Here is a 24,072-nt window from a genome sequence, read left to right as displayed (position 1 = left end):
ACTCTCTCTGGTGGTTGTTAGAAAAAGCTTCCGAGATTGTCTTCGTGCCGATTAGCCTGAGCATTGTTCGAAGAATTGTAATCTGAATATCGAGATTTGTGACAAAAGTTAACTGATACGAAATTGTACGATTAAAAGGGATATATATATATATATATATATATATATATATATATATATATATATATATAACAGAGGGAAACATTCCACGTGGAAAAAATATATCTAAAAAGAAAGATGATGAGACTTACCAAACAAAAGCGCTGGCAGGTCGATAGACACACAAACAAACACAAATATACACACAAAATTCAAGCTTTCGCAACAAACTGTTGCCTCATCAGGAAAGAGGGAAGGAGAGGGAAAGACGAAAGGATGTGGGTTTTAAGGGAGAGGGTAAGGAGTCATTCCAATCCCGGGAGCGGAAAGACTTACCTTAGGGGGAAAAAAGGACAGGTATACACTCGCACACACACACATATCCATCCACACATACAGACACAAGCAGACATATTTAAATATGTCTGCTTGTGTCTGTATGTGTGGATGGATATGTGTGTGTGTGCGAGTGTATACCTGTCCTTTTTTCCCCCTAAGGTAAGTCTTTCCGCTCCCGGGATTGGAATGACTCCTTACCCTCTCCCTTAAAACCCACATCCTTTCGTCTTTCCCTCTCCTTCCCTCTTTCCTGATGAGGCAACAGTTTGTTGCGAAAGCTTGAATTTTGTGTGTATATTTGTGTTTGTTTGTGTGTCTATCGACCTGCCAGCGCTTTTGTTTGGTAAGTCTCATCATCTTTCTTTTTAGATATATATATATATATATATATATATATATATATATATATATATATATTGCTCATTCATACAAAAGGTGTATAACAATTTACGTTATTTGACATTTGAGAATTAATGATATTCATCGATATATTGCGTAGTTGTTAATCAGAAGGGAACTTCCGAAAGACTGGTTACGAACCTGCATTTAATAATCCAAGAGCTCCATTACTTCTTCGGAATGTTAAACTTCATCAAAGCCAGATATCCGCTTGATCTGAGGTTTCCCGACTGATTATACAATGCTTCCAAAAATACGAGGCATTTTATTTGTACAGATTAGCAGACTGCCGCAAAGCACGAGCCTGCAGAGAAGAAGAATCATCGCCAGATTTCATTCTAACAAGTAAAATTTCTGAATCATTTTGAGTGACTGAGTTATGACTGTGTTTCCTATTATGAATGATTGATTGCTCGAACGAATTGAGAACTACATAACTACATAATTACATAGATAGGAGGAAAAATTACACAACTGATCCCTTCTTCTAGTCAAGTTGTGCCACAAGCTCCTCTTCTCCCCAATTCTATTCAATAACTCCTCATTAGTTATGTGAACTACCCATCTAATCTTCAGCATTCTTCTGTAGCACCACATTTCGAAAGCTTCTATTCTCTTCTTGTCTAAACTATTTATCGTCCACGTTTCACTTCCATACATGGCTACACTCCATACAAATACTTTCAGAAACAACTTCCTGACATTTAAATCTATATTCGATGTTAACAAATTTTTCTTCTTCAGAAACGCTTTCCTTGCAATTGCCAGTAAATATATCAGGAAAATTTTAAAGGCTGTTCCACCCCGACGTCTTAAGAATATATGGTAAAAATTTCAGCCGCTGCTATGCATAGTCGTCTTGGAATATGAGGCTCCGTTTTCGTGCCTCCATAACCCCCTTAAGGCTCACCGTAGACAGAAAGAAATGAATAATACTCTCTTTTGACCCTGCACTGAAGGAGAATAACATTGAGAGTATCCTTGTATTGGGTATACAGTGGCTATCCACAGTGCTGGACACTACCTTTCTACCAACAATACAATCCAAAGTGTGAGCTGCAGTTGAATCCTGTTTCTATGCACGTCGTTTTGGAACATATTGGATAGCGCATGTTGTTGCATGCGTACCGGTAAATAACCGCATTGTTGGCTTCGACATCCCTGAGGCGTTGGTAATGTAATGAACGAGGTATAACAACTCCGACATACACTGAAGTGGCAAAAGTGATGGAATAGAGATACGCACATATACAGATGGAAGTAGTATCTCGTACAGAAGCTATAAAAGGGCAGTGCGTTGTAATCAGGTGATTCATTTGATAAGGTGTCCGACGTGATTATGGTCGCACGACGGGAATTAATAGACTCTGAACGCGGAGTGGAACATTCAATTCCGTAAATCGTTAGAAAATTCAGTATTCCGAGATACACAGTGTTAATAGTGTGCCGAGAATAGCAGATTTCAGGTATTTCCTCTCACCACCGTCAACGCAATGGTCGACGGCCTACACTTAACTATTGAGAGCAGAGTTTGCTTAGAGTTGTAGGTGCTAACAGACAAGCAACACTCCAGAAATCATTGTGGGATGTACGACGAACGTAAACGTTAGGACAGTGAAGCGAAAATTGGCATTAATGGGCTATGGCAGCAGACATCCGACACGAGTTTCTTCGCTAACAGCGTGACATCACCTGCAGCGAATCTTCTAGGCTGGTGACCATATCGGTTGGACCCTATACGACTGGAAAACCGTGGCATCGTCAGATTGTAACACTCCGATTTTTAATGTATCCCACTCGATCGGGATCTGATAGCAGCCCAAATAATAATTAATTAATGTGACCGTGTACCTAATGGAGCTGGCAATCGGATTTGACTGTTACGGAGTTGTTACATTCCATTTTGTCCTTCTCAAATGCTGTAATAATGAAATGTCTGGTGACAAGAAGAACGCCAACACAGTTTCATTAATCAAGATCCTATATTCGTCTCAAAAACACAAGAAAAGGAGACAGCCACCGCCTTCGCCATACATGTTTAATTACGGCTAATCTCAGCACAGGCTTCTTCGTTATTCACAATCGTCACACGCTAAATACAATCACTGCAATCCAACACTGCAATCCAAATGATGCCGGCGCGGTAGACGCGAAACCACAAATATCGGCACAGAAATATCACTGATCACTCTCGTAATTATGCTTTTTCACTTTCCCGTATTATTCTAACACAAAGGGGTTAAACCGCGGCGATGGCCACTTCCTTTGTCGGTACAGCCTTGCATTACATCAACAGGCCTCCACCCGCTCGGCCCGCAACCCGGAACTGACTTCAACTCTACACTCGTTCTCGCAACCCGACACTATCGATTGTTTGCCCTGTCGACCTGTGCCTAGTGCAAACTTATAGTAAGGGCCTACGGACCCCTTACATCCCCGCCCTCGAAAACTTCTTTGGAGCCACAGGCGTAAAAGCATCGGCAAGGGAATTAAACATTGCTACTTTTGAACAAAACACACAGTGTGAATAATTAATGAAATTACAATTCACCAAAATAATCCCTCGACTCCGGTAGTGGGCTGCCTCCACAATAATTTCTACAAAAGGTTATTACATCTCATAAACATGGCATTGTCCAAATTACAACTTTTATATCAAACAGAAATAGTCCTCTATAGTCCAATATTGAAAGAAACACACAACATACAATCAAAAATTATTACTTAAACACATGACATATGAATTACTATACTACAAATTAGTTGTTACAGGTTTTATACCCATTCTCAGGTAATCGTCGATATGAAATATGCAATTCTAATTATAATACATCACAAAACACAATGTAAATAAACATTTTTCTTTTTCAAATGTCCGTTTTACAACTAAATGTCCTAAATATATCTTAGCAGGTTTATTCGGGTCCTTGTAGCCCTCACTCTTGACCGGACCTCACCTGGAGTGTCATTCAGTTTTCCGGTCCCTCCACCTCTTCCTCTATAATCAGACGAATGATTAAAATGATTCCTTGGGTCATTACTTCCCCCTCGGTTTTGATCATTAGCTTGATTGTGTTCCCGTGATCGAACAGATTGCAACTGTTCCAGTATTTCCATCAAGGCCTCCCTATCTTTAATTAGGCTCCCGGATACAGTTTCTTGCATTCTCCGGCTCATTCTTCTTTTTATCGCTGATATAATTACGTCATCACTCAGGGGTTGTTCCAAAGTCTCGTTCAATTCCCACAAACGTTCGGTAAACTCTTTCAACGTTCCTCTCCATGTAGTAAGTGACTTGCGGTGTAGTAGGTCCTCAAGTGCTGCACACTGATGACTTTTGGACCAGTATTTCTTCAAGACTTCTCCTTCAAACTGATCATAACTAGTAGTCCCTTCCTTCTTCTTGACTCCACAAGTGAAGGCCTCACCTTCCATTGCAACCCTCTGGTTATCCTCTTCTCGCTGCACGGCTATAGCACTTCTCAGATTGACAGGCAATTGGTTTTGCCTATCTCCTATCCCCTTAACCGCATTGTTGCATTGTTTCTGCATCTGCGTCACCTCGGTGATCCTTTCTACAAATTCGGCTTTAGTTTCTTCAATATCGTCTTCTATCTTTTCTGTTAACTTTCCTTCCATCTCCTCCACGTCTCCCTGGACTTGGTCTATATTCTTCTGTAGCTTACTCTCTCTCTCGTCAATGTTCATCTTCAGTCGTTCTGGTAACTCTTGCATTTCCTTCTTCAGATTACATTCCATCTTCATTTGCGATGTTTTGATCTCTTGTAAACCTCTCTCTAATGATTCTCGGGCTATTCTTCCCTCTTCTCTAGTTTCTTGTAAACCTTTCTCTAATGATGCGTTATTTTCTTGTAAAACCTTTAGTGATTCTCTTGTTTCTTGTAAACCCTTCTCTAATGATTCTCGTAAATCTTCCTTTAGTGATGCGTTGTTTTCTTGTAAACGTTTCTCTAATGATTCGTTAGTCTTCTTTATCAAGTCTACCAACATCGACCACCTGTCGGCATCCTCTGAAACTGGCCTAGCTCTCGTCGTTTGTCCCGGTGTTTTGGGATAACTAGTTGAATGTGCTGATGGGCTTCCTAATGACAATCCATAATCACTGATTCCTGAATCATCTTTGTCTTCCTGTCCTATCCCTTTCCTTTCAACTACTGCCTCACAAACCTGCTTATCTTCAGTAGACATGTTTGGTTTATTTTTGATGCACAGGCAAGTAATATAAAATAACATCTAGTAACCCAAAACACTCCTAATTACCATGAAACTAATCAAACAGTACCTGCAGTATTTTCAGTTAATCCCAAAATTGATATAATATGCATAAGTACTGAACATAATGACTCTCAAAACCTAATAACTTCAAATATCAATTCTCGCATACACAGCTTATGTAAAATGTTCTAAACAAGATAAATCACACCACTCATAAAATCTATAAATGTAAAATCCCCAAAAACAATAAGCATATCTGTATAATTACCATTTAGACAACGCAGTATGCATAAATAAGTATGCTATATTTCAGAGTATGTTTCGCAAACTTTTCGGAAATTACTGTAATTGGGCACTTTTCCTAACGTGAAATTCCGTTTACAAATGTTTATTTACCGCGAAGACTGCACACTACAATTTAATGTTATGTCATCCAGTCGTCTTCACTCACCAACTGACGTTACCACAAGTCGCGATGTTTTGACGTTTGAAGTGGGCGTGGCGCTGTACTGCTGCCGGAGCCGCGTGAAGTCGCGCTGCTGTGGCGAGTCGTCGTAGTTCTCCATCGGCCGCTCCGTGGCGCTGCAGGCGAGGGTAGTTTGTAGTTCGGCCGCTAGATGCGGGGTCGGCGCTCGGTGTCTCGAAGTCGCGCTGCGGCGGGACGTCGTAGTTCTCAGCCGGCCGCTCCGTGGCGCTGCAGGTGGGCGTAGTTTGTATTTCTGCCGCTAGATGCCGGTCGGCGCTCGGTGTAATGCGTCTGTGCTTGAACTACTCCTTGCACAGGTAGTTGGGATGACGTGTGAAATCACCTCGCAGATCGAAGCTCTTTGGCGCAACTGCTTCACGGGTCTGCGTGACGTCACTCAACAATTGCGTCGCCACATGAATTGTCGTCCGCATAACAGTTTAGGGGTCCACTTGAAGCTGTCCGATTTTCGTTACCCAAAAAGCAAATCTGTGTTAGACCACAACTCGAACCCGGATTTCTTGTTTATCGCGAGTGGTCGCCTTAACAACTTCGGCTATCTGTGAACGTCTCCTGGGCCGACCCAAACTTCCTTATGTCATGTTCTATATATCCCCTATGATCGAAGTCCTTGTTTCCCACACAGGGAGAGACAACTTTTATTGTGGTCATTTTAGCCCATAGAGGGACAGATACCACTGATTTATACAATACCCGTGTTTGCAGAGTGTATTACATTATTATGTACTTTTAGATGTGCATGGACGTCTGTAGGAAGAGACACCGTTTTTACGATCCACAGCTGTTGTAAATATTACGAAATGGATTCGCAATTTGCCAGTAACTGTTGATGTCAGCTGTACATTTTATTAATGACACACGAAAAGTGCTCGAACTTTGTAACTCCCTCACAGGGAGAGAAAACTTTTACTATTGTCATTTTAGCACATTGAGGCTTGTATACGAATTATTTACACAATGCATATATTCATACACTGTATGCTACATTACTATGTCCTCCAGACATACATGCATGTCTGAAGAACATTGTAATGTAGTCTACAGACACAGTATAAATGCAGAAATTGTAGAAATCACTGCTTGTATCATTTCGGTCTTTTACCAGCTCTGCTCACAAGAGGATATACGTGTACATAAATACTCCGGAAGTCACCTGACGGTGTGTGGTGAAGGGTAGCACAAACGGATCCGCCTTCTCTGATCCACTTTCGAATGGTGCGTGTGAAGAATGATTGCCGGTAAGCCTCTGTATTAACTCGAATTTTTCATTGCGGTCATTTTGCCATATGTACTGTATTTGCATCGAAATAATATGTTGTCCGACTCTCGCCAAAAAACAATTACTTGTAATTTCTGAAGTAATCCTCTCCGTGATGCCTAACGCCTCTCTTCTAGAGTCTGCCGCTGCAGTTTGTTGAACATTTCCGTAACGCTCTCGCGCCCATTAAACTATCACGTGACGAAACGCGCCGCTCTTCTTTAGATATTCTGTGGTGTCACCGCCAGACACCACACTTGCTAGGTGGTAGCCTTTAAATCGGCCGCGGTCCGTTAGTATACGTCGGACCCGCGTGTCGCCACTATCAGTGATTGCAGACCGAGCGCCGCCACACGGCAGGTCTAGTCTAGAGAGACTCCCAAGCACTCGCCCCAGTTGTACAGCCGACTTTGCTAGCGATGGTTCACTGACTACATACGCTCTCATTTGCAGAGACGACAGTTTAGCATAGCCTTCAGCTACGTCATTTACTACGACCTAGCAAGGCGCCATATTCAGTTACTATGAATGTATTCTGAACAGATAATATTCTGAATCATGTACCGTCAAGGGCGACGTTCATCATTAATGGATTAAAATTAAGTATCAAGCTAATTACGTACGCTTTCTTAATTCTAATTCCTTGTCATGTTCCAGACCTCACGTCAGTATCGTCCTTCCCTCCTCACGCCAGCCTGCGTGAGCTAAAACGCGTGCATTTCGGCTCTTCAAAAATGGTTCAAATGGCTCTGAGCACTATGGGACTCAACTGCTGTGGTCATAAGTCCCCTAGAACTTAGAACTACTTAAACCTAACTAACCTAAGGACAGCACACAACACCCAGCCATCACGAGGCAGAGAAAATCCCTGACCCCGCCGGGAATCGAACCCGGGAACCCGGGCGTGGGAAGCGAGAACGCTACCGCACGACCTCGAGATGCGGGCATTTCGGCTCTTCTGGCAACACAACATATTCTGTCTCTTCTATCACTCTTACCTGGTAAGGTTCGCATATAGATGAACAATTCTCAGGAATAGTTCGAAGCCTGCCGCGGTGGTCTAGCGGTTCTGGCGCCGCAGTCCGGAACCGCGGGACTGCTACGGTCGCAGGTTCGAATCCTGCCTCGGGCATGGGTGTGTGTGATGTCCTTAGGTTAGTTAGGTTTAAGTAGTTCTAAGTTCTAGGGGACTTATGACCTAAGATGTTGAGTCCCATAGTGCTCAGAGCCATTTGATTAGTTCGAACAAGCGCCTTGGAAGCCACGGCTTTATAACACCCATCCCAACCGAATGACTGCACCCGTCATGACGGAAAGGGGCGCAACGTCATACTGACAAGTGGGCCCTTCCTGCCATGTTCATTGAAAATTTGACTCCATGTTGAAACCACTGAAACAACATTACATGTCCCCTTGAGTAGCGAATTTTCATTCCCTCCTTTCCTTCTGGTGCTTCACTTTTTTTGGCAACAGGAGATGTAGTTGTGAACAGTGTCATGCTGTCGAATGAGAGCGTGTGTGAGAGAAAGGAAAACTAACTGTTCGAGGTCGTCGATCAGCAGCTGGTGTTCCACTCCGTGGCGGTCGAGGTTTGCCCGGAATTCTCGCTGCAAGTATGGAGGGACCCTGACGTCCACAGGGTGGCCGGCGAGGTGTGCCTGTGACCAGAAGTCAAAGCCAGAGCGCTGCCGCCACTCCGCCAGCATAGGCAGCTGCTCCTTCGTGGGCACCAGACGGTACACTTCGTGTCTGTACGAAGAACACAGCCATTAGAATAACGTCCAAACGTTAAACACAATGAAAAAATGTGGACATGTTCCTGAACACAATTTTGGAGCAGCTACAGAACACAAAATACACTACTGGTCATTAAAATTGCTACACCAAGAAGAAATGCAGATGATAAACGGGTATTCCTTGGACAAAGATATTATACTAGAACTGACATGTGAGTACATTTTCACGCAATTTGGCTGCATAGATCCTGAGAAATCAGTACCCAGAACAACCACCTCTGGCCGTAATAACGGCCTTGATACGCCTGGCCATTGAGTCAAACAGAACTTGGATGGCGCGTACAGGTACAGCTGCCCATGCAGCTTCAACACGATACCACGGTTCATCAACAGTAGTGACTGGCGTATTGTGACGAGGCAGTTGCTCGGCCACCATTGACCAGAAGTATTCAGTTGGTGAGAGATCTGAAGAATGTGCTGGACAGGGCAGCAGTCGAACATTTTCTGTATCCAGAAGGGCCCGTACAGGACCTGCAACATGCGGTCGTGCATTATCCTACTGTAATGTAGGGTTTCGCAGGGATCGAATGAAGGGTACAGCCGCGGGTCGTAACACATCTGAAATCTAACGTCCACTGTTCAAAGTGCCGTCAATGCGAACAAAAGGTGACCGAGACGTGTAACCAATGGCACCCCATACCATCGTGCCGGGTGATATGCCAGTATGGCGATCATGATGCTGTAAACAGAACCTGCATTCATCCGAACAAATGACGTTTTGCTATTCGTGCACCCAGGTTCGTCGCTGAGTACACCATCGCAGGCGCTCCTGTCTGTGATGCAGCGTCAAGGGTGGCCGCAGCCATGGTCTCCGAGCTGATAGTCCATGCTGCTGCAAACGTCGTCGAACTGTTCGTGCAGATGGTTGTTGTCTTGCAAACGTCCCCATCTGTTGACTCAGGGATCGAGACGTGGCTGCACGATCCGTTACAGCCATGCGGATAAGTTGCCTGTCATCTCGACTGCTAGTGATACGAGGCCGTTGGGATCCAGCACGGCGTTCCGTATTGCCCTCCTGAACCCACCGATCCCATATTCTGCTAACAGTTATTGGATCTCGACCAACGCGAACAGCAATGTCGCGATACGATAAACCGCAATCGCGATAGGCTACAATCCGACCTTTATCAAAGTCGGAAACGTGATGGTACGCATTTCTCCTCCTTACACGAGACACCACAACAACGTTTCACCAGGCAACGCCGGTCAACTGCTGTTTGTGTATGAGAAATCGGTTGGAAACTTTCCTCATGTCAGCACGTTGTAGGTGTCGCCACCGGCGCCAACCTTGTGTGAATGCTCTGAAAAGCTAATCATTTGCATATCACAGCATCGTCTTCCTGTCGGTTAAATTTCGCGTCTGTAGCACGTCATCTTCGTAGTGTAGCAATTTTAATTGCCAGTAGTGTACTAGTAGCCCCGAGGAGACAACATGCTCCTACGACATGATACCGTCTCTAGTCCTGAAAATGGCATTAATTCACTGAGAAAGAGCCTTCACAAGCTATTTTCAGGTATGCCATATCTAAATGAAGCCGCACATTCATTACTAGAGCCAGCAGCGCCACTAAATTGCTATGATATTAGTTGCTACATTTCACCTGCTGGTCCAAACGGTCCCAGATTAAGATCAGATGGTTTAGCGGGCACTTCGAGGTGTGATAGGTTGCATGAGTCTCACTCGAACTAGGAACGAATCCGTGCAACTCTGCGAAAACTCATGTTGTAGTCTTGGAAGATGGGAGAGTCCACAGAATACTCTTCACTAAGATGTGGAAGAAGGAGCAACATTTGGTCACCCAGAATGCTGGATGCGTAGGCCCAAAATCATGACACGAATAACACCCCAAAAGCTCACAGGACCACCTCCGGTCTGAGCTACACCATTTACACATACGTGCTACAGGTGAAATGTCTCACTGAGCTGTCGATGCACTCGATGGATTGCGTCTTACGAAAAGCAAAGGTGCGACTCTTCAGACTAGCCTACAAGCCACCAGCCAGCTACCGTCCAGTTTATGTGTTGTCTGTTTTCGCCAGAAGAGATTGGAATGGTTCCAATGGCTCCAAGCACTATGGTACTTAACATCTGAGGTCATCAGTCCGCTACACTTAGAAGTACTTAAACCTAACTGGCATAAGGACATCACACACATCCATTCCAGAGGCAGGATTCGAACCTGCGACCGTAGCAGCCGCGTGGTTCCGGACTGAAGCGCCTAGAAGCGCTGGAGGATTGGAATGGGTGCTGTAACTAAAAGGAAGGAGATCTGTGACAACTGCATTCTGACAGAGTCACACGTTGGGTTGCGGACCTCATACATGCAACTCCATTCATCAACACTTTTGCTTCAGCCTCCACCTAAGCCGAGAGTCGCCGGACTGTGATCAGTCTCGATGCCCCCTTACCCAACGACTCTACCATCACCAAACAACAATCTTTCTGTGATATTACTATGGTCCAACTGGCTACCATTTTCCGTCCCTATGAATGTCTTTCTCGGCCTCTCAACAGAAACCATAAATTAGTGACACATTAAATCAAACCACTCCACAGTACATAAACACACATCTTTGGAATCATACTGTACAGATTCGATGCAGCGATACCTGAAAATTTAACACATCCTGCAGCAGGGTAGTGTTTACTTCTTTGGGCATCGATTACTTTGGTGTGCTTTACTGACCTCACTTTGAACTCTAATTATGGTTTGACCCTCTTGTCCTATCAGCCATTTTAATGACTTCTGGACGCCAAATAGCTGATCGTAAACCAACAACAACTAAATTTGCATGGTTGGGAACAGATTACAGGAAGGGAAAGTGACCAATTCAGCACAATATGTAGTTAAATTGACGAATACACTATTAATTTCTATTTTCAGTAGAACAAGGAGATTAAATATGGGCCCAGTACATCTCGGAGTGCTTGGTGAAGGATGAAAGTCAAATGTACATTAATTATTCCATGCAGAACCCTGAATGCTTACTTTGCAAACGATACTTCCCCCATAACTAATGGGGTGGTATTGAATATAATTGGGGAGAAGAGGAGTCTGTGGCACAACTTGACAAGAAGAAGGGACCGGTTGGTAGGACGTGTTCTGAGGCGTCAAGGGATCACAAATTTAGCACTAGAGAGTAGCGTGGAGGGTAAAAATCGTAGAGGGAGCCCAAAAGATGAATACACTAAACAGATTCAGAAGGATGTAGGTTGCAGTAAGTACTGGGAGATGAAGAAGCTTGCACAGGATAGAGTAGCATGGAGAGCTGCATCAAACCAGTCTCTGGACGGAAGACCACAACAACAACAACGCTCCCCCCTTCTGGTAGTGGTGGCAGTAGTAATAGAGGTAACAGTAAGAGACGCCACTTTACTGAGGTCTACAGGCGTCTCGTAAAGATGATACTCTCGTCGTTCAAAACGTCGAAGCTGCATGTCCGCTGACAAACGATCCGACAGATGACCCAACATGTCATCTGTGAGTAATAGTGTACAGCCACTTTTAATATTTCAGATTCGTCTTTTCTGCAGTTTCTGGGAGCCCAGTTTTCGTCCTTTTTGTGCCAGTGTGCGATTGTAATGTTATTCTTCCAATCATAAAACTTGTTACCTGCCGTTCAATCTCCTTTGTTCGATTTTATCGCCAACTCTCTTCTACCCCCACAGTTAATTATATTTCATTTAAGAAAACCGTCCTTAATGTATTCCATCAGTTACCATGCATTAAACGTCTTCTCATATAATTTGAAACGAATTGGATTCAATGTCATTTCAGGCAACGTCACACTGCAACACTGCCATGGGCCTTATGTGCAGCCCACAGCGTCAGATATCCTAATATTTGCTCGCACTACAAGCAGTTGTAAGGGACAAAATCTGTAGAAAATGTTGTGATTGTTCTTGTCTTGAAAAAGTAGTGGGTTTAGGCAAGTACTGAGGAAGGAATGTTCTTGTGTAACGATTTTATGGCTATCTTTTCTAAGGATTTGTAGGGTGGGATTCTAAAAGCACGCCTCTCTTAACAAGGCAAGCACCACAGCAAAAGTAAGATCGAGTCAGACACAGTAGACAAACTGAAACTTGAAATGTGAACGTGACTGTCTAACACATAACCAAGGAGACTGAAACGTTACACAAAAATATTCCAGTGCCATTAAGCAATAGCACATGAAAGAGGAAACCTATAACAGTGGTATACACAAGCATTTCACAATTAAGGTATTCTATGGAGTGGAAAACGTCATAAGAAAACAGGGAGTGCAAGAAACCTGCAGATCAGGTAACACACCACAAAAACAGTTACGAACGCCACGAGGAGTCTCAGAGGAATTGGGTGGAGCAGAGAGATCCTAGTTAACATGTAATGACTGAAAAACCAATACGCGGGTGATAGGTACAGTGTATTAAATCTTTCGAATAAAATATGCGTAACACATGAGATCAATAATTAGTGCACTTCCACAGTACACATTTCTAGATAATTTCGTAGCACACAACCGTCACCTTAAAGACATAGGTCTCCAGGCCTTAAAGCGAACACCCACCTCTACCAGTTCTTATACAAAAGAAAATTACTATGTTTACAATGCACTTACATAGGGACAAAAACCCATCAATGGCGAAACTCTGTATAGCAGTTCCATTTCTAAATCGATACGTAATTACCATATAATTATTAATAATAATAATAATGCTCAAACTACGTATTGGTGTAGAAGATTTTCAGCACACGTAAATTACCAAGTATTACACAAAAATGGTTTCACATACAAGATCTGGTAAGCTACGTCGATTTTTCTCAAACAGCTAAGAACATGTTCGATGGCCTTCCTCCAACGAAACACAACGGCGTGTGTGTCCTGTCGGTACCACTCCTTCTTCTCGTCATGAAGCCATTTGTCCACTGCACGCATCATCCCCTAGTCATCCTCAAAATGTCTTCCTCTAATGCCATCCTTTAATGGCCCAACGTGTGGAACTCTGAGGGAGTTCAGTGAGGGCTACATAAGGTGGATGGAGGAATACTGTCCAAAGCTGTTTAATCCCAAAGTCCTCAAACTTGGGTGAAGCTGAGCGTTATCATTGGAGTTGTTACGAGGCCGAAGTCGCTGTAACCGCTTCTTGAGTTTGGTCAACGTGTTCACATACACGCACTCCGGAAACTTCAAATAATGCATACCTAAAGTTTCGCATTAATACCATTGTTGTTGGCTGAGGAAAAAAATGTGCTACATTACTTTCTGGGCGACTCTCGTAATCTACTGATACCCACAGATGGAGTGCAACGCCTCTTTGGGGGTAGCTGTCCGGACATATCTGGAGATGGATAGGCCATACACGTCTGGTGGAATGGCCTCCATGTTCCCCAGACTTAAAACCGATAGTTTACTATCTGCGGTTACATGTGAAGTCAAGTGTGTATGCGATGATCACAAACCTTGCACGTCTCAGGGAGCAGATCGCTGATGTTCGCCTTTTCGTGCTTGTGTTAGTTATGGAATGGGCGAGGCGGGCAACAACAACCTTAAAACACTCTGAACGACACACCAAGGAAATCCTGTGGTCGCTGTATGCTATCGTCAGCGTTTTCCTTGTACTATAAAATTATAACTCGAGAATGAATAAAGCTATTTTAAAAAAGACACCATTGTTTTTGTCGTGTAGTACTCTGTTTCGTATTTGACTTGACCCCCTTTATCTGAACATTACTTGTTTGATCCAAGAACGTGACTTTCAAAATGGCCATCATGTTTTTGATGTAGCTTCTCAAGTTACTGGATTTCAGGTCCATCTTTCATACAAACACTTATTTTCTGTATACACCTAAACATTTTTCAGCGCCTGTGAGCTATCGTCAGTGGGTAAGCTATTCAGTTCCATAATATGTAAACATGTTTTGAGTAATAATTATTCTAACGAATGAAGGTCATAGGATTAGTACAGAGCATGACATACTGAAACTACTAAGCAACGAAATCTAGACGAAAGAGGTGAACTGCCACAACGACAAGGCTTGGCTTTAGAAAATGATGATGAAATCAACTGATTCATTTGATATTTCCATATAAAAATGCTGCATCGATAGCAAGTGGTCTGCAATCAAACGGCAGCGACCACAGTCATCATCTCCTAGGAACCTGTTATCAGGACATAGACAGAAATTAATAGTGTTATCGAACACACCATTTATAGCTATTCTGAAACAGTTGTTAGTTTTTCGGATCTATTCTCACAACGACTTGGCTTATAGCAACTTTTGATCTTGGTAAGGAATAACAGATGTCTCTCAGAGTTCATTACTATTGATGGAAAGCAGTTTTCTAAGACTTTTCTTAGAATTACAACCAACAGCCCAAAGGCTGGATGACCTTTCATGTATCTAAGATGATATACCAGCATTGATTACAATACAGGCTATTTACAAATAAATATCAGAGTTTTAACGCTTTGTAATATTTATTATATTAAACTTACAGTTATAAATGATATGTCAAATGAAAGAACAACTCAAACAGTTTTACCAAGAACCTTATAAAGATTCAATGTGAGCACCATTCGTTACATAGCACACATCGAGTCTATAGCCGAGTTCTTCCCAAATGTTGATAAGTGTGTCTTCAGTGGTTGTAGCAACAGCTACTTAAATCCGGTTTCTTAGTTCAGGGAGGTCTGCTGGTAGCGGAGGCACATACACACGATATGTGATGAAACCCCAAAAGAAACAACTCGCATGGCATTAGGTCAGGTGAATATGGAGGCCATGCAAAGCAAGCCCTGTCATTGGGCCCCTAGTGGCCTGGGTACAGTGAAATTCAACCAATCACTTACTTCACTAAGCCAGTGAGGTGGCGCACCATCTTGCTGGAAAAGTAAGTTCTCTGGCTCATCTTCTTCCAACTGAGGGAAGAGCCATTGCTCTAGTCTATCAAGGTAAGAATTGCCAGTCACAGTAGGTTCACCAAAAAAGAAAGGTCCATAAACTTTCAAACATGTATACAGCACAAAAACACTTTAGGGGAATCTCGTTGCATCTGTACCAACTCATGAGGATTTTCTGATCTCTACATGTGCACATTCTGAGTGTTAACATGTCCACTAAGATGAAAGGTCGATTCATCACTGAAGACAACACGATCCAGAAAATCTTCATTGTCACGGAACAACATTCTGTTTGCGAAGTTGGCATGTAATCCATGGTCTGCCAGCTTTAGAGCCTGTAATAACTGTAAACAGTAAGGACGTATTTGTACGCATTTTCTTACTTTCCAAACAGTCATCACAGGAACTTGGAATGAACGACTAGCCTTCTGGACTGATTTCTTTGGTCCACGAGTGAACGACTCTCTCACTTGCTCAACAGTCTCTTCACTAACTCTTGGTCCTCCTATGCTCTTCCCTTTACAAAGGCAGCCTGTATCTTCAAATTGATGATACCATCTACGAATGCTAATATCACTTGGAGGATCGCAACCAAACTTCAGCCGGAACGCATGTTGCACAGTAACTACAGATTCGCTCTTTGCAAACTGCAAAACACAAAACGCTTTCTGTTCACTAGTCGCCATCTTCGCTACTACCGCTGTCTAGCGGATTCCGTCGGAAACACTGCGCGCTGCACATGCGCACTGGCACCAAACACAACTGTTTGAGTTGCCCTTTCATTTGACATATCATTTGTAACTGTAAGTTTAATGTAATAAATATTATAAAGCGTTAAAACCCCGATATTCATTTACACTCCTGGAAATGGAAATAAAGAACACATTGACACCGGTGTGTCAGACCCACCATACTTGCTCCGGACACTGCGAGAGGGCTGTACAAGCAATGATCACACGCACGGCACAGCGGACACACCAGGAACCGCGGTGTTGGCCGTCGAATGGCGCTAGCTGCGCAGCATTTGTGCACCGCCGCCGTCAGTGTCAGCCAGTTTGCCGTGGCATACGGAGCTCCATTGCAGTCTTTAACACTGGTAGCATGCCGCGACAGCGTGGACGTGAACCGTATGTGCAGTTGACGGACTTTGAGCGAGGGCGTATAGTGGGCATGCGGGAGGCCGGGTGGACGTACCACCGAATTGCTCAACACGTGGGGCGTGAGGTCTCCACAGTACACCGATGTTGTCGCCAGTGGTCGGCGGAAGGTGCACGTGCCCGTCGACCTGGGACCGGACCGCAGCGACGCACGGATGCACGCCAAGACCGAAGGATCCTACGCAGTGCCGTAGGGGACCGCACCGCCACTTCCCAGCAAATTAGGGACACTGTTGCTCCTGTGGTATCGGCGAGGACCATTCGCAACCGTCTCCATGAAGCTGGGCTACGGTCCCGCACACCGTTAGGCCGTCTTCCGCTCACGCCCCAACATCGTGCAGCCCGCCTCCAGTGGTGTCGCGACAGGCGTGAATGGAGGGACGAATGGAGACGTGTCGTCTTCAGCGATGAGAGTCGCTTCTGCCTTGGTGCCAATGATGGTCGTATGCGTGTTTGGCGCCGTGCAGGTGAGCGCCACAATCAGGACTGCATACGACCGAGGCACACAGGGCCAACACCCGGCATCATGGTGTGGGGAGCGATCTCCTACACTGGCCGTACACCACTGGTGATCGTCGAGGGGACACTGAATAGTGCACGGTACATCCAAACCGTCATCGAACCCATCGTTCTACCATTCCTAGACCGGCAAGGGAACTTGCGGTTCCAACAGGACAATGCACGTCCGCATGTATCCCGTGCCACCCAACGTGCTCTAGAAGGTGTAAGTCAACTACCCTGGCCAGCAAGATCTCCGGATCTGTCCCCCATTGAGCATGTTTGGGACTGGATGAAGCGTCGTCTCACGCGGTCTGCACGTCCAGCACGAACGCTGGTCCAACTGAGGCGCCAGGTGGAAATGGCATGGCAAGCCGTTCCACAGGACTACATCCAGCATCTCTACTATCGTCTCCATGGGAGAATAGCAGCCTGCATTGCTGCGAAAGGTGGATATACACTGTACTAGTGCCGACATTGTTCATGCTCTGTTGCCTGTGTCTATGTGCCTGTGGTTCTGTCAGTGTGATCATGTGATGTATCTGACCCCAGGAATGTGTCAATAAAGTTTCCCCTTCCTGGGACAATGAATTCACGGTGTTCTTATTTCAATTTCCAGGAGTGTATAAACACTCTGTAGTATAACAGGTGTTCCACTCTACCTGTAATCAATTATAATGTTACTCCGCTCTAGCACAAGCACGATAATCGCTGCAGCTTTATAGTTCTCCACAGTTGTTTGAGACACAGAGCACTTGAAGCCCGCTAGTCTGGCCAGGTAATTTGTTCATGCTGCTGTTCAGACTCACGCAACGTATACGACATTTCGGTGTGGCGAACGTCATCAAACTGTCAGAGAAGCAGTGCGGCTGCAGCTGAGAGGTATCCTGGTCATGCCAAACACTCACCATCTGTCCTTACAAACGTTGTCAAAATATTTCAAGGAACTCGAAGTTCGAATGGTATAATACGCCAACGAATAAGTACAGTAGCAGATGAGAGAAGTACACCTTACATTTTACCAACGGTAACACACAGCCCTCATGTCGCTACGTGGCAACTTGGGGTGCAAGTGAGATCAGCCAAATAAGTGTGTGCGAATGTTACATTATAATGCATATCATTTTTTTCCACATTTCTCCCCATGCCCTGCTGCGGGGTAATGACCTTCAGAATTGGTTGAAGTTCTCCGATTGTTGTCTACGACAACAACAAAGCGTTGAAACGATACTGTGTAGGATTTTTCTTACTTATTGAGGATTATTTACAAACCGCAATCAAATTAATCCTGACATTATACACTACAGGTCAATTGGGGATCGTCGCTGGCTGAGAGAAATGGATAAACAACGTCCTTAGTGCGTCATCGTGTGATGTAATTTTCCAAGAATGACGTCTTTGGCTCCTTGTTTCAATGACAGCTACCTTCAGGTCCTAGCAGAGATGCTGCCTCAGTTATTGGAAGTTATCCCACTGCGAGTAAGGAAATCCTTGTGGAGTACGGATGATGGCCCAATCATTCTGCACAGATAATTACAGACTTCCTCAACAGAAAATTTTTACATCGTTTGGCCGTCGTTCGGGAAACACAAAATGGCCTACACTTTCGCGCTTCTTAACACCTCTGGACTTTTATCTGTGGGAATAATTAAAAGATCTACAAGGACACATCGACGACTCTGGATGATATCAAATACGGCGATACACTGCTCTGATCAGTGAGTATGACAATCCGGAATCCCATTTAGCAGGTATCGATGACTGAGGTCATCATTTTGAGCACTTGATGTGACAGTCATAACAAAAAACACCATAGCTCTATTATGTAATTGCTTACGTTTAGTATTGTAGCACAGATTTTTGTGGCACCTCTTCTGCTGATGGCGAGACAGTGGTTCACGGTGCTTTTGTTTTGTCACTCTATGATCAAGTTCTCCGCATGTAATGTCCGTAAGATCTCATCGAAGGTTCTTTGCAGTGCCACTGAAGGAGTATATTCTTCCATTAAAAAAGTTGTTGCCATAACACAGCCGCTATAAATTCCCTATATTGTCCGCCATAACGTTACAAAACCGGAGCTGCATACATTTAGTAGTTCTGGATATATGTTCGGGGCCTGTCCAAGTTGGCTTACCTTGTATTTCCTTTGTTCCGCTGTGGGTAGTACGGATGATTTAGCTCACTACTAGATGCATACATCTCCGGTCACATCTTTCACAACAATCTTTGAAGAGCATGCACATGTCTCTCCTACTCGAGTAGTACAAGAATCTCGATGCGACGGCTGATAGCAGTATCTCAATTAACAGAGATCACATGCTTTCGATAGGTATTGCCTGGTTCTCGATTGTTGCCAACGTTAACTAGCAGACGACACTGAATTTAGGGTGTCTACAACCACAAAACCAGAAATGACTGACGCACTTGATGATCACTGAAGTGTTGTGCGTAATTGACTAATCGATGTACTGACATGTTAGACGTAAGATGCACTGTGTGTCGTCTGGTAGCTAAATTTGCTAGCTCCCGGGAAGCATTGAAAGACGATCAGCGTATTTCGATTTGAATCGGTTCAGGAAATCCCATGAGCCATAGTGAGGACGTGAGCTTTAGATGGACCGCCACGACAGGTGGCGTAACATTGGCGATACTCTCCCCCTGTAGGAGACGGCGGCCAGCGCAGGCGCCAGTAATGCCACCAGCGGGAGCAGGCTCAGTGCAGAGGCGAGGCGCGCATCCTGTCGCCTGGTGACTCCGCTGCCCGCCCCCCATGTACACCCGGCCTTATCTCGTTGCTAGCCTCTAATTATCCACTTCATTTAATGCCATATTTAGAAGCACTCAACCGCATATCGATCGCTCATCATCATTTTTATGCACTGATGAGCCATTAAGAGCGCTACCCAGCGTGGGACCGAACGCTACATGTTAGCGTGGCGGACACGTGACGTTATAAGCGAAGTACAGTAGACACTCGTTATTTCGAAAACTCGATGATGCCGTACTAGCTGTTCGATCCCTGCCAAATTACATTCAAAGATCTAGCGCGTAAACCGAAGTTCGGATAATTCGTGCTACAAACGAAAATTTGTTACCCACATACATGGCCCATATCTTATTCTTCGTCCAGACCGAATAAGTATGTATATATGTAGTGCTGGATACTACGGTATTTTCCATCATGGATTCTGTAGTGGACTGACGAGGCAGCCAGTCCACAGAGACGGGTAGCCGAAAGGGCACACGTACACACACGCCGACTGGCGCGAAGTCTGGAACAGGATACGTGATGAATGTGATAAAGAAAAGAACGTAGCTACTAGAACACTTAACTTTTATATTGTCCTTTGGTATACAGCATTCTGTATGATACAAGTGAGACTCTATCTTGAGGTACATGCAACGTTACAAATGGTTAATGGCGCCTTGCTAGGTCGTAGCCATTAACTTAGCTGAAGGCTATTCTAACTGTCTCTCGGCAAATGAGAGAAAGGCTTCGATCAGTGTAGTCGCTAGCAATGTCGTCGTACAACTGGGGCGAGTGCTAGTACGTCTCTCGAGACCTGCCTTGTGGTGGCGCTCGGTCTACGATCCTGACAGTGGCGACACGCGGGTCCGACATGTACTAATGGACCGCGGCCGATTTAAGCTACCACCTAGCAAGTGTGGTGTCTGGCGGTGACACCACAGATTCCACATAATTTTTCACAATAATTTCGTAACAATGGCCCAATCGCTTGCTTACTGCCGCCCGGGATTAGCCGAGCGCTCTAGGCCGCTGCCGTCATGGAATGTGCGACTGGTCCCGGCGGAGGTTCGAGTCCTGCCTGGGACATGGGTGTGTGTCTTTGTCCTTAGGATAATTTAGGTTAAGTAGTGTGTAAGCTTAGGGACTGATGACCTTAGCAGTTAAGTCCCATAAGATTTCACACACATTCGATTTTTTTTTTTTTTTTTCGCTGCTCACGCGGCGCATTCACAGCGCAAGAGGGAAGGGAGGGGGAAGAGAGGGGTTCGCCAGCAGACAGGGGTGGCGGTTATCGCTGAAACAATCGGTTTTCGGTTATGTCGCTTACTTCTATGCCAGTTTAACCCAGCTGTTAAAACAGCTCAAGATAACCGATCTCCGGAATAACCACTTTTCATTTTTTTTATTCCTCTTATTTCCTGTAATAAATGTAGAAATCGAACAAAGATTGAAAAATTTTGACTCCCTCATTTTCAATAAAAGTAGAATTAAAATATTAAATTAAATAGGCTAATAAAAGTTCACCCCTTTTTCTCGAAAACTGATAAATGGATGAATACTACAAAAAAATCGGCAATATTGTCCTATTGATTCTAGTTTTTTGAAAATCTGCTCAAAAATCTTGTTGTAACCCAGGAACATAGCACTATTTGAGCATTACGAATAGTCATTGCTAAAGGGTGAAAACTGCGGTTTGAGAATATGTTAATTTCTCTATTTTCAAGGGCTATAATCAGATAAAGGTATATTCCTTAAATACAGGCAGAAGATCAGGTACTTTCTATTTTTATTGTAAACTATGAATGAACCGTTAAGTTTTAAGTGTTCTCCTTCGTTGTGGCTCCTCCAGTTTTTAATCTTTTAATCAAATGGAGCGTTGTACTTCATTGATACCGCACTGCGTAAAACACTTCCAGACTAGGAATGTCGCCACTCTGTGACACAACTGCTGTCCGACAACAGTGAAAACTGCTACGTAGATCATATGGGGCAAGTCATGCCCACTGCGTGCACACGCGTACCAGCTAAACGGCCATGCCACATGGTGACTGTCTCAACAATGCTGTACCAATTCTTATGCCACGTGTTTATCGCTCGTTTCTGTCGGCATTCTCATTAAAATAGCACTCGCCGCTTTTCCCATTTTGTGTTATAACGCAATATTTCCAAGCAATGGAATGTTTACGAATCAGAATTACTCATTTTTTAAAGGGTTTATTTGGAACGGAAAAATTTTAGCACTGCTGCTACGCCGCCAAAACGGAAACGAGCTCATAAAGCTTTAAAGCTAAAAAAAGGCAGAAAATTCTATATGTGGTTGACAGTGGAGAGAATACTGAAACACAGGTTGCAGAACACTTTTAGATCCCAAAATCTACTGTCTCACAGAAAATAAGTTAAAGACAGAAAACTGAGGCAAGTCTGACAAGCTGTTCACTCATCAACAATAACTAACGCATGAGACAGCCGAACGTGAGGAAGTGGAGTATTCGCTGTCTGAATGGTTCCAATATTGTGCTCGCTGCAAATTCCCTTGTCCAGCTCCATGCTTCAATAAAAGGGTCGTGGAATGGCCCACAAAAAGCCAAATGCTGTGTTTGTGTGTTCTGAGGGCTGACTAACACGTTTAAAGAAGAGTCAAAAAATCTGTGCTGTCAGCGTCTTTGTCGAAGCACATAGAACAATTGAGGAAGATCCTATTGAGTGGTCACGGGAATTTAAGCACAAGCTCTCTCAGTTGTATCACCTAAGAGATATATTTAATATGTGTGAATCCGGCGTTTATTATAACATGATGTCCGAAAGGACATTACATGTCAAGGGCAAAAATGTCATGGAGGAAACTGTGGCAAGGAGAAACTGTCGGCGGTATTGTGTTGTAATTCGGGTGAGAAGCTCAAACAATTAGTGACTGGAAAGTACAAAAATCAACATTACTCTAAAAACGTCGACCTATTCAATCTGCTGTGCCACTAAATAATAACAAAAAAACTTGGAAGAGGAATGAGAAAGAGTGTGTGGGGAAATAGAGCATTCGCTTGGATATAGGAGATCGGCAGAGGCATGGAGGATGATAAGGAAGATGAAAATGGCTAGCAATCCCACACGCACAATACAACTTACATCTATTACGCAGGGGTAAAATACTTCAAAGCTCCTGGTAGAAAAAAAGAATACGCCACGTGATAGATATCCACAACAAAAGCAGTATATTAGAGAGTACGGAACCCATGCTAGAGGAAGAAGCAAAAGAGATGCTGAAAAACGCAAGAAATGGAAAAGGTAGCAATTGTGATGGAATTGTGGAAATATGGGCCACCTCAAATGGTGAGACTTATATGTAAACTATTCAGTCAGATTGTGGAGGAAGAGGAAATACCAAGGGAGTGGGGTGTGTCAGAAATATCTACTATCTATACAATAAAGGGACACAAGAAACAATCGAATAATTATAGGGGAACTAGCGTTTCGGCATCTTTTAGCAGACCTTTGAGCGTTTATATCGAAAAACCTGTTGGAGAATGACGCTGAGGGATATATTCAAGAGAAACAGGCAGGTTTTACTGTAGGACGATCTTGTGTGTGTTATATTTTTAGCCTTAGACAGATAAGTGAGAAGACGTATTCTGAGGGTCAGGAAGTACACCGAACATAGTGGATTTAGGGGAAAAGCGTATGATTCTGTATCCGTTAACGTACTATGGGAAGTTATGGAATATATAGGTGCAGAAGCACAACAAATATCCCTTGTTCGGAGAATATACCACCAATCGCATTTAGCATTTAAAGTAGGGAGAAAGTTGATGAGACATCCCAAAAATCGAAAGGACTTAGAGAGGGTGCAGTATGTTGCCGACCCTGTTTAAAGTATACATATATGCAGTACACACTGATGAGCTAAAACAGTATGCCCACCTGCTTAATAGCTTGCTTGTCAGTCTTTGGAACGAAATATATCACTGATTCTGCGCATTATGGAGGTATGCAGCATTAGATATCTACGCATAGGTCATGTAATTCGCGAAATAACGGACCGCTGATTTCCGTACGCGGTGATGGCACCCGATAGCGATCGAGATGGGTTCCATAGGATTTATAGCAGGTTAACGGTGTTGACGAGACATCAACATGATTTCACTTAATGCTTCTCAAACCACTGTAGCACGGCTCT

The 24,072-nt window shown here is 44.0% G+C and overlaps 1 protein-coding gene across 1 annotated transcript in view; it reads right to left on the bottom strand.

Moving 5' to 3' along the window:
• LOC126260390 (carboxypeptidase B-like) overlaps positions 1-19,351 on the bottom strand; it is a 98,793-nt gene extending 79,442 nt beyond the window's left edge. The window contains exons 1-2 of the mRNA XM_049957717.1: positions 19,287-19,351; positions 8,358-8,567 (exon numbers count right to left, since the gene is read on the bottom strand). Of these exons, the coding sequence (XP_049813674.1) occupies positions 8,358-8,567; positions 19,287-19,351 (275 nt within the window). The remainder of the gene's footprint in view (positions 1-8,357; positions 8,568-19,286) is intronic.
• Positions 19,352-24,072: the final 4,721 nt, after the last annotated feature.

Source organism: Schistocerca nitens, chromosome 5, assembly GCF_023898315.1.
Source record: "Schistocerca nitens isolate TAMUIC-IGC-003100 chromosome 5, iqSchNite1.1, whole genome shotgun sequence".
Taxonomy (NCBI): Eukaryota; Metazoa; Arthropoda; class Insecta; order Orthoptera; family Acrididae; genus Schistocerca; species Schistocerca nitens.
This window is presented reverse-complemented; position numbering and strand designations above follow the sequence as displayed.